Source organism: Dermacentor albipictus, chromosome 7, assembly GCF_038994185.2.
Source record: "Dermacentor albipictus isolate Rhodes 1998 colony chromosome 7, USDA_Dalb.pri_finalv2, whole genome shotgun sequence".
Taxonomy (NCBI): Eukaryota; Metazoa; Arthropoda; class Arachnida; order Ixodida; family Ixodidae; genus Dermacentor; species Dermacentor albipictus.
In genome coordinates, this window is record NC_091827.1 from 61,105,001 (window position 1) to 61,121,104 (window position 16,104).

At 50.4% G+C, this 16,104-nt stretch overlaps 1 protein-coding gene across 5 annotated transcripts in view; it reads right to left on the bottom strand.

Annotated features, from left to right (window-relative positions):
• Nucleotides 1–15,200, bottom strand: part of LOC135904722 (uncharacterized) — a 60,386-nt gene extending 45,186 nt beyond the window's left edge. For 3 of the 5 annotated variants that reach the window (XR_010565190.1, XM_065435655.1, XM_065435652.1), the window contains exons 1-2: nt 14,736–14,990; nt 14,585–14,679 (exon numbers count right to left, since the gene is read on the bottom strand). Coding sequence is in view for 4 of the 5 variants with exons in the window: in XM_065435655.1 (XP_065291727.1) it covers nt 14,585–14,623 (39 nt within the window). In the remaining variant the exon portion in view is untranslated. Of the gene's footprint in view, nt 1–14,584; nt 14,680–14,735; nt 14,991–15,067 lie in introns of those variants that run through there. The other 2 variants (XM_070522297.1, XM_065435653.1) reach the window with 2 other exon arrangements.
• Between the last annotated feature and the right edge of the window lie 904 nt (nt 15,201–16,104).

The following is a 16,104-nucleotide window of genomic DNA, read 5'->3' on the forward strand; positions in this document are numbered from 1 at the left end:
AGATTCACAAATGAAATAATAAATGGTGTCTTCTTGACACTGGCTTTGCCACACACAACAACAACAACAACAACAAAACTCATTACCACCTCCACGTAAAAGCATTGTTGTCGGCCTCGAATTTATGAAAGGCACTCGGGGCACATACTGACACAGCCTGAACTCGGGCAACCGAATTGAGCATTATTCTGGCTGTAGAGAGACTTTGCCTCGGGAGACGGTTATGTACCGCGTAGACCAGCGGCGAAGAAACTCGACTTCACCGAGTTTGAACAACTGTTCTTCAAGATGACCCCATATTAACACCCGTAGTTTCCGCAATCTGGGGTACATTGCTCTATTTGTCTGCCGAGATCGTTCTGCGATGTTACGGAAGCACCACAAGATGTAGCTAGCGCTGTAGTAGACGAGACTCGCAAACCGATCTCGGCGCTGTGGTGGCCGCACGATGGATATTCCGAACATTCTTGCAACTAGCTTCCAGAAGGTGCGTGCCACAACGCAGTCCTTTACTGCATGCGCGTTGGTCTCTGTTTGTGCGCAATATATGCATTTATCATTCGCTACCATATGCCAGCGTTTAAGCCTGTCTTTTGTAGGCAGAATGCCCCACTGATATTGCCAATGAAAGTCCTTCACCTGAGAGGGCAAATCAGGTGAAAGCACAGCTGTCCATGTTTGTGTAGTAGCTGTCCGTGGGGATACAGCCGTCTCACACAACATTTCACAAAGCCTGGAAACTGGTGTCGCACGCCACTTTGTGATTCTTAGTTGTACAAGCTGGCTTTGCAAGCGCGCAGCCGCCGCATACTGCGGTGCCGGCGTTACCGCCGTCGGAAGCAAGTTGCCTGTACTCTGTGGCATAAGCGTTCGACGGTAATGGCCCAGCCAATAAAGGAGCAGTGGCCTACCAGGGTACTCATCATCATCAAGTAGATCACATGTACACCTAGTGCACAACAGCCTACCGAATGTAACTATGCACGGCAAGCTCCATCCTCCACTGGATTTTGGCAGACGCAAAAATTGCTGCGCTACGTATTGCGTCTTGTTTAGCCAGAACCATGAGAAAATAAGTGAGTTTACTACTCGAACTGTTGGTGACGGCGGGAGAGCTACCCTTGCAGCAAACCAGAGTTTACTGCACAATACGTTCTTAATGAAGAAAGCTCTTTCTGCCAGCGGCAGTGGCGACGCAGTCACTGCTTCTGACTGTTCTTTAATGGAGCTGACAATTTCTCGCCACGTGTGAGGTGAAACACCACTTGTACAAAATTTGATACCTAGTATTTGCATATGCTCGGTCTGTTTAATGTCTCCAGGTAGCGTTATTTCGCCGCGACCTAAATTTAATGCTTCACATTTCCTCATATTTATTTTGCCCCCTGACAGAGAAGCATATTGATTATAAATACGAAATACCTCTACAAGACTGTCCCCATCCCGTAAAAACAAAGTGATGTCGTCCGCATACGCCGATACTTTTATGCACCCGGATCCCGGCATAGGAAGACCTCTTATGAGCGGGCTCTCGCTAAACCGCCTCAACAACGGGTCAATCGCAAGCACAAACAATATGGGTGACAAAGGACAACCCTGCCGCACTCCCCTTGTCACATCAAATCTAGGTGTTAAAATGCTGTTAAGCAGTAGCTCAGCTGTTGTTCGCGAATACAACATCCGCAGGATGTCTACAAACTCGTCAGGGAAGTTATAGCATCGTAAAACCTCAAATAAGTACTGGTGTTCTAAGCGGTCGAACGCTTTGGCTTGGTCCAAGCTTACTAATACTCCTGAAGCTTCACGCGCTGTTGTGTATTGTATGATATCACGTGTTAAGTTGAGAGATGAAAATATACTCCGACCCGGCACGGAACATGTTTGATGTACACTGACTATTTTCGGCAATAATATTTTCATGCGATTTACAAGAAGGGTTGTGAATATTTTATAGTCTGTGTTGAGCAGCGTTATAGGCCTCCAGGATGAGGGTTCTGCAAGGTTGGAGTCTGGCTTTGGCAAGAGCATTACGCGACCCCGATTAAACGATTTAGGAATACCTTCCCGTGCAAGAATGCCGTTAAGGAGCGACACTAAGGCAGTGCCTACTTCCTCCCAGCAAGATCGGTAAAATTCGACTGGTAAGCCATCTGGACCGGGTGTTGATCCGCTGTTCATAGATCGTATAACATCAAAAACTTCTTGCAGATTTGTTGGAGACAATAAATTCTGGCCTTCTGTATCTTCTACTTGAGGTAGGTTAGCGCAAACGTCTGAAATTTCTTCACTCAATAGCTCTGCATCATAAATCTTTTCCGATGAAAATGCGTCTGAGAACCAGTTCCAAAAAATTCTTTCGATATCTCGCCTCGCACCACTCTCTGTGCCATCTTCTATTATAACTCTTTCAATGAAAGAGCTGCCATTCTGCCTTCTGCTGGACGCACTAGCCAGCCGCAGTACCTCAGGGTCGGAAATTGGTCTGTTGGTCATCCACGCCTTTGCAGAGGTGCGAGAGTACCAGCTCAGAAGTCTATGGTAGCGTTCACGCTGAAGATCTAGGTATTCGCGGATTAACTGTGTTTGGGAGTTACCGTCTCGTACTATTCTTATCCTTCTCAGGCACTCACAAAGCTGCTCGGTCTCTTTTCTTTTCCGTTTCCTGCTAGCTGCTATGCATACTGACCTCCACCTTTCCTTTAAAGTATCCCACGCTTCGATATTGCATTCACAATCGCAAACTGCTGTAGCTACTGACGCTTTTAATTCGGTTAGAGTCGCCTGGTCACGCAAAGAAGCAATGTCTAGTCTCCACATGTCAGTGCGTTCACCTGGCCTTCCCTCGAGGTTCAATATGACAGCGAAAGGGCGATGATCTGAAATGTGCCCAGCGTCCGCGGGGAGATCGAGGATGCTGCACTGGACAATTTGCGTTGTTAATTCAGGGGGGAAATACATTCGATCTAGACGACATTGCGATTGCCTTTGCTGCCATGTGGCGCCAAAACTTCCGCCATGCATATGGACCCAGGCATCCGATAAATTGTATTCTTTCACTATACGAGATAATTCAGTTGCGTGCGCGTTGGAAGCGTATTGTCGTGGCCCTCGTGAGTCGCGCATGGGGTCGAGCACACAGTTGAAATCGCCAACGATAAAGAATGGGTGGTTGTCTAACAAAAAGGGGGAGAGTCTCGCAAAGAAGTCATTGCGGTCTGACCATACGGCGGGTCCATAGACATTCAATGCCCGAACTTTCCTCTCACCCCAGAAAAAATCAAAAGCTATTACACGACCTTCCAAGTCAAAAAGGCGGTGACTTCCATGTAGAAGCACCCTACGAAAAACCACCACTCCTACACCGCGACATCTCCCGGGGCTATATGAAAAATAAGCTTTAACAGAAAATTCATCGCAAAATCTTTTAACGTCCTGCTTGTTTCTCAAGTTACACTCCTGAAGAAACAGGAGGTCGACTTTTTCCTCGCGAGCAAAATGAATTACTTCCCTCTGCTTATTTATGCTACGAAATCCTTGTGCGTTAAGTGTCATTATGTGCAAATACATGGTGAGTTAGTTGCATACTGAAATAGACTAAGACAAATGGCTTACCACAACTAGTTGCGAACTGAATCGGCGTCGTACATCAGTGCAACAGCCAGAACACGGCAAAGTCAGCAATGACTTAGGAGTAACACAGCGGCGTAAGCGAAACGGGCACTGTTCACGTTCTTCACACAAGTTTGTCGGCAGCAAGCTGATTACTAAAAAACCGAGGTTGCAGACGCTCACACAGGGGCGGAAACGCGATGTCTGCGCCAAACATCGTTCCGTCAACACTGCCTGAGCTTCGTAGCGAGGAGTAAAGAAAAAGCAGCCCTTACGGGCAGCAGATGCAGTGCAGGGCGCCATTGTTAGTACGTCTCCGGATCGGAGACAACGTCCATGGTAGTGGTGTCTCGTGGCATTTTCTTGCATTTCTTGGAGGGTGTCGCCATTGGTTCTGATGACGTAGAGCTCTCTGAAGAGAGCATTCTCTTGGCGTCTTCAGACGCTATTTGCGAGCGCGTGCGTCTCTCATTCACCGCTGTACTAGCACCACTCGCAAGCACGGCCGTTGTCTTGGCAACCGGCGTGAACCTCGACGGACCGGCCGAGACTTCGGGGAGGCCGCGATGGCGTCCAGCCGCGTTCCCGCTAGCGTTCGGTGTTGGAGCACATGCAAGGAGCCGTTCCCGCTGTGACAGCGTAGACTGGGCGTCTAACGTAGGCTCTTCATCGTCTTCCGTGGCAGACGACGCCATTGTGGCTGGTGGCGTCTCGTTGCTCTCTTCGTCAGTAGAGGGAGAAGAAGCAGCGTCGCTGGCATCGGGGGACGCTGGCGTCGACGCCTCTGGGGCACTTTCTTTTCCTGGTTGATCTGTGGCTTGCGTCTGTGCTGCCTCTTCAGAGGTATTCTCGCCCGGTCCTGGCTGGGCGGGCGTCACTGGTTTCACTGCAGCAGCATACGAACGCGGCAACACACAGTCAACAGTGGCGTGCTCGCCATTACAACGTCTGCACGGCGCGTTGCACGTTGCAGTCGTATGGCCGAAAATGGCACATCGGGCGCATCGAGCTGATGTGCAGGTGGCCCCAAAATGACCTTCTGCTCCGCACTTGGAGCACACTCTCTTCATGCCTTTGTATTCTAGCATTACCCGAAAGCCAGTCACCGTGATGAAATTCGGTGGAGGTTTTACCATCTCGAGCTTGACCAGTCGGCTGCCATTGCTGATGTCCGTCCTGTCCTTGAAAACGACGTCGGAAACGCCGCGGCACTTCCCATATGGTGCAAGTGCAGCAATCAGGGCGTCGTCACTGACACAGGGTGGAAGACGGTAGACCGTCACATAAACCACTGGAGTGCCCATGCGTTCCAGCGGTACGACTTTGTTGGCGAGCAGCAGGGAACCTTTTGCCGCCATCTTGGCTGCCTGGGCCGCGGAGCGGACAGCTGCCAAGAACTTGTTGCCGCCGTGATGTTGCAGATACTGCAACCCTCCGGCACCTACGACTTCTTCGATGGAGTCGATGATGGCGTCAACCGGCGTCGAAACCGGTACATTGAAGAGAAAGCACTGGGCTTTCGGTGGGCGTTGGGCAGGCGCTGGTCTGTCCATGGCTGATTCACCTAAGCAACCACGACGCAATGCGTGGTGCCCAGGCTGATGATACGCACGTGAAAAAGCACCTGATACTACACTTTGATCTTAGCCAAAAGGCCGAGAAGCGATAAAAAGCACCGGACCGAGGTCTGAACACACCATTTCAAACCCAAAAGCAAACTCTAGTGTTCTCATCAGCACGTGCAAGTAAAACGCCTCTTTTGCGGCACACAATCTGAGATGATCGCTTTGGGGAATGCTAGGATTCTTTCGCCGCAGTACTTCTAGTTTAAGATATCGCCATGTTATTTAATTTATTAGTTAATTGGAATAACAAGCACCAGATTCAACAATATGCGCGTGCAGATACTCTCGACAGCACGGTGACGTAGGACAGCATAACGGTCGATAATGTGAAGTTGCATACAGATAGCCCAAAAAGCAATCACTTTTTTCTCCCAAATTATATTTTTTGCGACAAAATCCTACACATAGCCAAGTCGACAAAATCGACGAAAAACATTACTGGTAGCAAGGCGCGACGACGTCACATTCAACATGGCTTCACCCATGGCTTCCCCGTTCGCGACTTCCCCCCTGTGCGCGTCAGCCGCCAACGCGACAAGTTCGTATCGCCAGCTTTATCGGGAATATTTATCATATCTAGCAGAGCCAATTCCGAATGGGCGCACGCGTTATCACCAAAGTATACGATTACAGGCAAGAAAAAACTCTCTAGGAGGCAGGCGAGCGCCGTGAATCCGTGCGGCGTCTCTACACGCCCGCGCAACCATCCACTGCTTCTTGCTGTTCAAGGGTTGCAGCTACTTCCGAGACTTCCAAGGCATCGCCACGCACTGCGATACCGTCGTCGTTGATTGGAGTTTGTTTCGACGCAGTGCGTCTAGTTTAAAATGTCTCTCTTCAAAGGTTGCAACTACTTCCGGCACTTCCAAGGCACCGCCATACGCTGGGATAGCGTCGTCGTTGATTGGAATATGAACTCTCGAGGTAATAACGCTGCCCCGCTGAGCCAAACCGCAATCATCTTTTTTCTCGCAACATTTATTTCAGCGCGAATGCTTGCGTTAAGCTGCGATGAAGCGACGCTGTTTCGAGGCGAGCGCCGAAGCCGTGCAACATTTCAGTTGCGTTGCTCATCGACCAAGGCTCGTCTGTGTGTATGTGCGTGTTTAGCTCTGCACCTAACACGGAAGAACGTATTCTTTTCCAACCATAACGTTTATAAGCTTAGTGGAGACGATGCTACGAGTCTGCATAGACGTTTAGGTGAGCGCCGTAGGTGTGCAACGTCTCACGCCCATAACTCGGACTTCCCGTTTAATAAATGAGGAATTCTCACAGTGCGGCAGCCGCTGAAGCGGTACTAACGAAATCTCGCGAGACACAAAATCAAATTGCAATGAACTATGGAGTCGCATAACTTTGATTTAGGTCACATTTTATTTCAACCAGATACGGTTGCATAACAGAAGCGACGTTGTACAGGTAGTCCCTAATCCACCGTCTCCGCCCACCGTGGCTGGAGTGTACTAGATAAGAGCAGTGGATCCAGTGAGGGCTCCCATTGAGGCTTTTTTTTTGTTGAAAAGCTTGTAGCGCTACCATCGCCTTCCCCTGAATGAGCGGCGCCGCGCGCCGGCTGGATGATTGTCACGTCGGAAACCCTACCGCAGCTCGATGGAGCTTTACCATCTACTTGCAGTCAATAAAATGGAGAAAGACCGACGGAAATGATGCAAACGACTCAACAATGAGGGTGCGTCGAGCAGACGACAGCTACTGCGCCCGGGAGCTTGCCACAATTGTGCGTTGCCGAAACAACCAGAGCTTTCGGATGAAGCGACAGCAGCGTCGCCGCAAATTCCGCGTTCTTTTGCATCACCCTCGGCGCTTGCCGGTCGGTGGCCGCTGGATCCACTCACTCGTCCTAGTACTACGACCTACTGTAACTCCAGCCAGACCTGTACAGATAAATGACTTCTATGGGCGTCGCCGCGCCTACTTTCGTTCGCCCGTTGGTGTCGCTTTTATGACCTGTTCGTCTGCTAGTATACGGTTGACTGGGGCGGCGTTGTAATTAGAACGGCGGCTGTTGTGTTGTGACGAACTGCTTGCATAGTTGATTATTTTTGCGAATACAGTGACAGCGATGTCACAAGGCTTTTATGGGTCACTTCGTTCCAATGTTGACTGCCCGAACCTGAAAAATGTCGGTGCGTGTAGTACGCTGCTCTCTAAAATAGCGTTAAATAGCCGCTCCTATTGCCTTGTCATGCAGTTCCAAAGCGTACATATCTTGCATATTAAGTAATATTGTTTCTAGAGTTCGTAAAATACACAACATTTTGACCGTATCCATTGTAAATTTCGCTTTCGCGCTTTTTAGAAAATTGGAACCACCGTAGCGTTCGACGACAAAACAACAACCACTCATTTTTACAGTGTGTCATGAGTTCAAAAATAGAATTACACATACAGCTTCGAATTCAGTGCGTACATATATTACGCACCACCATTATGCTGCCGCCGTACCACGGAGGAAAGCTTTCCGTGCAATTTAGAAAGAGTTCCGGGACACAAGGCCTGCAGCGTAGAACGTTTTAAAACACTGGGACCCATTTTGCAAGATTTCAACTCGCCTAGATACCAAGTAATATAAAAAAAATATCTTGAAACAGACGCGATGCACACGTACATTTGGCGAAGCAATTACTTGTGAAAACCTTTACCCTGCCTTTCGTCACCGGCACACAGCAGTAAATTATAATGTAATCTCTGACATTGGGCTATCTGTTATCAACTCAAGAAAGCTAGCTTATCCAATGAATCCTTTAAAACAACTTTTTTCAAACTCTTACGGAAGTTAGGAAAGGGAATGTTATGCCGTCTAGCATTGCAGCTTCCACCTGTGCTCGTTATTTACCATTCTTGCACCGCTGCTCCTCCTCTAACGTCACTACTCAAACGCAAAAGATTCGCAAATTTTGCTTTCCTTTTACATTTGCGAATTCATTCACTCACCACTAATGCAAGCTCTTTGTGCCTGCCGAAATGGCAGCACAGGCATTGGAACAGATCGCAGAAGCAGACGACAGCGAACAGGTTATAACTAGCGCCACTCCTCCCGTACGTGCTATCCCTAGCGGCAAAACAGTTGAACTAGACCAGGCGTGCCGGGCGAGGGACATCTGTGAAGGTCTGCAGTTTAGTAGGTCGTGTCTAGTACACTGTAGCTGTGGTGGCTGCCACTCGGTGGCACTACGAGCACGCTGCCGCGCTGAAGCGACACGAAAGAATGTGCGCGGCTTGGGCTGGTTCAGCGGCTCTAAATTGCGCACTGCGCGGGCTTTGCGCGATATAGCAAAACCATTGCACCTTGAAAAGCCGCTACCGCCGAGTACTCAAGGTTCGTGTTCACGTTCTGCAATTTCAAGGGAGGAGCCGACGACCGCCGACGAAACCGCGTATAAGTGTGATGCACTTTTCTTGTATTCACTTATGTTGAACAACTGATTCGCAAAAGGGAACAATGGAACCTCCTTTTTAAATCCTCTGTCCTGTGTCAGTGTGCATTGATGCTCAAAATATGGAAGGAAGCGTTCACATATGACACATTTTTCCACCTTTAATTCAGACAGACAAAAAAAAAAAACTGTCACAGCGCTGTTCCGCCTTTTCAGGTGTATTTAAGGAAGAGGCGGACGTTACTTACGCGACGGATCACAATGCCGATGTAGCTAATTAAGAATATTCACTAATTACATTTCTCGTATTTAACTTCAGGGCATATATGCTACAATTTCGGAAGTGAAGCTGAGCAAGTCTAGTAACACTTTCGAAATAAGCTGCCCTAAAGCGCTACGAAATATGTATACATATTTCGTTAGCTGGAACGCCTATAGAGTTAGCTAGAAAGAGTTAGCTGGAACGCCTATAGGCGTTCCAGCTAACTCTTTCCCAAAACCATTGTTGAATACGGGCCCTTTCACTGGCATCAGTCAAATACCCCGACCGCGTCCAATCACAATGCCGATGTAGCTAATTAAGAATATTCACTAATTACATTTCTCGTATTTAACTTCAGGGCATATATGCTACAATTTCGGAAGTGAAGCTGAGCAAGTCTAGTAACACTTTCGAAATAAGCTGCCCTAAAGCGCTACGAAATATGTATACATATTTCGTTAGCTGGAACGCCTATAGAGTTAGTTAGAAAGAGTTAGCTGGAACGCCTATAGGCGTTCCAGCTAACTCTTTCCCAAAACCATTGTTGAATACGGGCCCTTTCACTGGCATCAGTCAAATACCCCGACCACGTCCAATCGCCGTCGCATTCCAATTATGGTGCGCCGGCGCGCGTCTGCCACGTTACATCCCCCGTCAGACAGGTTGGCGACTCCCACCTCATGCGCCGTACGTCGACCTATTGTCGTCGACCTACGAGCACCGTTTTACAGCGAAGCTGTTAGCCTCTCGCCGGTCGGCATTTTTCGTGTCCCTGTCCGCGGGCAAAAGAGTGGGTGCGGTTCCGGGGGTAGTGCAATACTGGACCGACCGACCGGCCGACCCGCGACGTATAGGTGAAGCAGGCTTCGAGCACTCGGCAAAGTGGAGCGAAAAGTGCGTGCATTCTTTGGACTCACGCATACGGCACGCAGAACAGCATTCGTTTCAATACACAAGAAGCACGAAACAAGCATCCGAGCCACATAATTGGTTTTAAGGCGCTAGTGATGTTAATGCAGAGCACGTACCGCTCCTCGCATACGTTTCCCGGTAGATTATTGTTGCACAAGCTTCAGCGGCGACATCAACTTGCGACGTGGGGAGTAGTGACACTAGCCTTCCGTGTATAAAGGAACCATCCTAGCAACTGATTTCAATGTTGCTGCAGCACTGCTATGGGTAGTGTTGTGCCATCACCACAAGCCCGGATTCCGAATCTGCAAGATGCAGAATCTATCCTGCGAGCGCCCTAATTCTCCCTTCACCAGTCAAGATGCTGAGCCGTCAGGCAGCGGGTCCTGCGGGAGAAGCGGAGAAGCCTCGGCAAGCCGCAAGTTTGGACGTGTCAGCGTGTGCCAGACAGCCCGGCGCCGCGCCTCCCTTTGCCTGGTCACCGCGCGCGCGAACTTTGAACCGGGTGGTCAGCGCGGTCGCTGGTTGGACCCCTCGGACGCCCGTCGTGTGCTGACTTTGTATTGGGCCATTTGAGTAACAATGGTTCCTCGGGGATTATAAAAGAAGCGACGCGCCACCTCGAAAACAGGATCCGCCGACCCCACCGGGAGAGAGTGTCGCTCCCGACTGGGGTGAGATGTGTCACGCGTTTTCGCCGGACGTCGTCGTGCGAGAACAGTCGCGTTTGTTGTGAGCACTCGGCCCCAGTGCCGACCCCGTTCATGTCCTGTATGATAACCTGTATATAATGTATAAAGTCCCTTTTGTTATTCTCATCGACGCCAGGCTCGGAGTCTTCGCTACCAACGCTCTGTCACGAAACGGGTGACGAGCGCTACGGGACCACAAAGCCGTAATCGTGGTGCAGCGGTGCAAAGTTCGTAACACTGCTGGCACCGGTTGGATGTCGTAACACTGGTGGCACCGGTTGGAAGTTCGTAACACTGGATGGCAGCTACGGGATTGACCGGCATCAGCTACCTCGGCGCGGTGAGTGCCTGAAGTTTACCTCAAACACCAGACTTTCTCTGACACAGGTTATAGTAGCTTAGGGAAGGATTTGGTGTTGCATTGTGATAACCTTGTGTGTTTCAAGCCTAGTAAGAGTGTTTTGAAAACCAGGGGATGCTGAGGGGGTAAACAGGGCAGTGTGTGAAATACTTGCATATGTCTTACTAGTAGTGTTATAGTAGCGTACGGCAGGTATATTCAAAAAGGGTAAACAGCAGGAGGACAGTGTGAACGATGGAGAAGTACAAGGTGAAGGAACTTCTCGAAATTTGTGAGGAGTTGGGCATTGAGTTGGGCTCAACCAAAAGAAAGAATGCGATCCTTGAGGTCATGAGGACTGGGGACGTAACGGCTGAGGAAGCCGCAGAGGCCTGGGCGGATATCAATGAACGTCGGGAAAGGGAGGAGAAGGAACGTTGCGAGCAGGAAAGGAGAGAAAAGGAACGCCGCGAGGAGGAAAAGCAGGAAAGGAGAGAAAAGGAACTTCGCGAGGAGGAAAAGGAGGAAAGGAGAGAGAGGGAGCGACGTGAGCACGAGCTTAAAATGAAAGAGTTGGAGATCCGAAATAACTCGCCGGCGCCTAGTCTCACTTCTAATGTTCCAAGAATACGCGATCAACTTCCACCCTTTGTCGTCGGAGAGGATATGGCCAAATACCTCGTGAAATTTGAGCACGTGTGCGAACGGAATAGCATTGAGCGATCCCTTTGGGCACAGAATCTGTTAGCGTTGCTTCCTGGGGAGGCATCAGACGTAATAACTTGCTTATCGAAAGAGGCGTTTGAGAGCTACAGTGATGTGAAGGAAGCGCTACTGCGGAAGTACAAATTGTCGCCCGAAGCTTTCCGGCAGAGGTTCCGGTATGCAAAAAAGGGCAAGGAGTCGAATGTTGACTTCGCGTTTCGTCTAAAAGCCGACTTGGTGGAATGGCTGAAGGGCGAAGAGGTTTACGACGACCGCGACAAAATTGTCGAATGCATCGCGTTGGAGCAGTTCTACCGTTGCATTGATGAGGAGGTCCGGCTCTGGCTGCAAGATTGGCTAAAGGAGGTTAAGCTAAACAAGGCAGCAGAGTTAGCGGAAGAGTATTACACCCGCCGCAGCTTGCACAGCAAGGCAGTGCGCGTAGAAAAGGCAGATGGGAGAGTTGGGTTTTCCGGAAAGCCCGAAAAACGGAAATGTTACAATTGCAAAAAGCAAGGGCACATCGCTGCGAACTGCCCAGAGAAAATTGCTTTTGCAACAAAACAGCGAAATGATACGACGCGTTTTTTTGAAAAACGGAAACCGTTAACCTGCTACAATTGCAAAAAGCAAGGGCACATCGCTGCAAGCTGCCCAGAGAGAATTGCTTTTGCAACGATACAGGAAACTCACAAAAACATACGTCTATTGGAGCCCTATGTGCAGGAAATTAAGGTAAACGGCAAGAAGTGCCGTGCACTTCGGGACTCTGCAGCAACTATGGACGTTGTTCACCCGTCTTTCGTCTCCTCGAGTGATTTTACGGGAGAGTGCGTTAGGATACGGCAAGTGGCCGAGAAGGAGAGTGTCTGTTTACCGATCGCAACGGTTATCATTGAAGGAGAATTTGGGAAACTTAACACCGAAGCCGCTGTGTCAGCCGCCCTCCCGGAGCAATTTTCCTACCTCTTCTCAAATAGCTCGGAGCAGCTGCTGAGGGATCAGGGCAAATCATTCTTTGCCGACGTGGCGTACATGGCCCCCACGCGATCCAAAGCGCGCCCGCTGTCGAGGGAACTTGACTTAGCGTCGGTGAGCGAAAGGCGGTGCGGCACACGGACCGATCACGGTAACTTGAGTGGCGAGCAGTCACGGGAGAGGCAGAGCTCGGAGGCTGGCCTAGACGAGCGGGTCCTGGAAGTGAGTGGGAGTGACGCGTACAGTGCTAGCCGCGATATAGACGCGACGCCGCAATTAGGCGACGCGGGCTCCACACTCGCTCCGGTTTCCGCCAGCCGGCAGGAGCAGGCTGCAGTTGAAAGAGAAAGTCTGATTCGCGAGCAACAGGAAGACTGTTCATTAGCCGATCTGAGGAAGAGCGTCAAACGGGGAGTGAAAAAAAAGAGGGTTTCATTTGGCAAGGAATCTGGCTTATTGTACCGCCGCTACACGGATAAGCAGGGTCGCAAATATAAGCAGCTTTGGATTCCGCGAAAATATCGCCGGGAAAAATGAATGACCTCATTTGCTTCCTCAGAAGTATGCTTTCGGTCCAAGTGATTTCAAGGGGACCATTCTATTTGTCATTATTATTGCTGATTATTAATTGTTTCTATTTTCTTGCGTTGTTAATTTGAAAACTGGTTGTTTGAGCCTTGTGTACTAGATCGTACACCTGCCTCCTGTTGCAGCGGGAGCAAAAGGGGGATAGCTATTTAGTTAGGTTGATTTGGATTATGGCCTTGTCTGGTGTTTGACGGGAGACAGAGGGCACTTGTTCGTGTTGGGTGTTGCCTTTTGCCGGTCGGTTTTGCAAGCTGCAGAACGACCAAGCGGGACCAGTGGCGAGAAGCAAGGTCTTAGGAACGACCCGAGCGGAGCTGGTCAAGGTGCCTTGGCGACGACGCGGTGAGCAGAGCTCCTGTCCTGGCGAGTCGGACCTGGGCACGTGAAGTTACCTGGCGTCCCGACACTGGACGTGAACTTGGACGAGCCTGACGAACGTGCGCGCCTGGCATCCGAGCCACGTGGAGGCAGCTCGTCTTCCCGGCGCCTTATCTGAGGGCGGGGATGCTGTTGTGCCATCACCACAAGCCCGGATTCCGAATCTGCAAGATGCAGAATCTATCCTGCGAGCGCCCTAATTCTCCCTTCACCAGTCAAGATGCTGAGCCGTCAGGCAGCGGGTCCTGCGGGAGAAGCGGAGAAGCCTCGGCAAGCCGCAAGTTTGGACGTGTCAGCGTGTGCCAGACAGCCCGGCGCCGCGCCTCCCTTTGCCTGGAGGTCACCGCGCGCGCGAACTTTGAACCGGGTGGCCAGCGCGGTCGCTGGTTGGACCCCTCAGACGCCCGTCGTGTGCTGACTTTGTATTGGGCCGTTTGAGTAACAATGGTTCCTCGGGGATTATAAAAGAAGCGACGCGCCACCTCGAAAACAGGATCCGCCGACCCCACCGGGAGAGAGTGTCGCTCCCGACTGGGGTGAGATGTGTCACGCGTTTTCGCCGGACGTCGTCGTGCGAGAACAGTCGCGTTTGTTGTGAGCACTCGGCCCCAGTGCCGACCCCGTTCATGTCCTGTATGATAACCTGTATATGATGTATAAAGTCCCTTTTGTTATTCTCATCGACGCCAGGCTCGGAGTCTTCGCTACCAACGCTCTGTCACGAAACGGGTGACGAGCGCTACGGGACCACAAAGCCGTAATCGTGGTGCAGCGGTGCAAAGTTCGTAACACTGCTGGCACCGGTTGGATGTCGTAACACTGGTGGCACCGGTTGGAAGTTCGTAACAGTAGGCAACGTGAATACGAGGAGCGGCAAAGTGAAAAAGAAACGGCAATACGACTAGCGGCGGTGTGCTGTCAAAACTACCATTACTACAATTACTTTTTTTTTATGTTACTAAGAACACGAAAGCCTTGGCAGCAAGACCACGCAATGCGAGCGTAACGATTGCGACTAAAGGTAGTCAAGAAAAACAGTTCAGCACACCGCCACACAATCGCAACGTGAAAAGTTTGCTCGCAGCCAGACGAACCATTTGAGAATGCGAAGTGACAGCGGGCTCCGAGTGCATCGTTGGGCCAGAATTCAGCTCCGGGACATCGTCGACGTTGTCGCAGCTCGGTCCCCCTGCAACAGGAGAACACTTCTGAAGCAGCAAAACGCTGGCCGACAAGAATGCTTACAGATATGCAACGTCTAAAACGTTTGGAGCAGAGCGATCGAGCTGTCGCCATCTTCCACTTCCTGACTGATCGCAACAACCCGTCTTCTACGTCGCTTCTTATTCCAATGGCGCACGACGAAACTTGCGTCCGGCGCGAAACAAGCTGTTCGCGAATCGCGAATAAAAATTACCGGCTCTCCCTTAATCGAGAGTAGGTGTTAGCATGAAATGGCAACCGGCAAAGCAGATCGGGTGAAGGTGATACTAGCCACAATCTTACAGTGGGTGTACCGCACGTTCGCATACGGCACACCCCACTACACCACACCATAGAATAAAGAACCAACTTGCCACACTGTGCACTGGCCCACGTGTGCGCGACAGCCTCCTGTCACATACAGAACCTCGTTGCAAGTGTCGTCTCGGTCGAACAGCCATCCGCTTTGCGCCGCACGCAACGAGCATGGGCACTACCGGGACGCGCCGCGGGCCTCACGAACTGCTGGCGTTGAAAAGAGTACGGACAACTCTGTCGCAGTGCCAAAAGATGACACTCAATTGTTTAGCGCCCTGTATCTGCCTTTTGAAACGTTGGTATTGGAAATGACAAATAAGGCTTCAACGTACTGGAAGTTACAGCTTGAGTGAACAAACATTAGGAAGAACTTGGAAGCAATATTCTTTAAAAAGTTGTTTGTAATGTGGTCCAGTACAAAGGGTGTGAAGACCCCGTTTTGCTCTCGTAACTTAATTGCCCGGATGTTCTCGTTTCAGTGCACGGATGACGGTTCTGGTTTTTGGCGCAAGCATAGAGTTACTATACTGACTCTAGAGGACAAGCTACCCATAGGGCCCATTATTAAAATCGGGAACCTCAAGAGCGCCGCCATGTTGCTACGCGCCGAGGTTGCCAGCTCCTGAGACGCTTGCTAGACTTGGTGACAGTAGTCGGTTTTAATCCGGCAACAGTAGCAGCGTAGCAGCATGGCGTCTCGCTTGTAGTGTTGTGATGTGTGCGTGCAGCCGAGTGTTTGGGCTTTATAAGTCGGTTCTTTATTCTATGTTGCGGGATGGTGTGGGTGTGGTCCATGTTGGCCGTACAGCTGGCAGTTATGCAACCGAGGGATGATCCTGTTCAAGTTTCCGGCGGTATGCGGTTTTCAGCGGTCACGCCTGTTGCAGGAGTGTCACTCGACGAGGTTACGAGCTCGAAGCTGTGGTCAGATTCCTCGTTGGCGTTCCGTAATTCTCTTCGCACGGGCGCGGTATGTTGCAAAAGCCGCTTTCGCGATCTATCGTCGTGACGATAGATCGGTTTTTATTAATTATTATAAGTAATGATCCAGCTGTAGGGCACATGTAACCGACAAACGGAAGTCTCAGGAGAG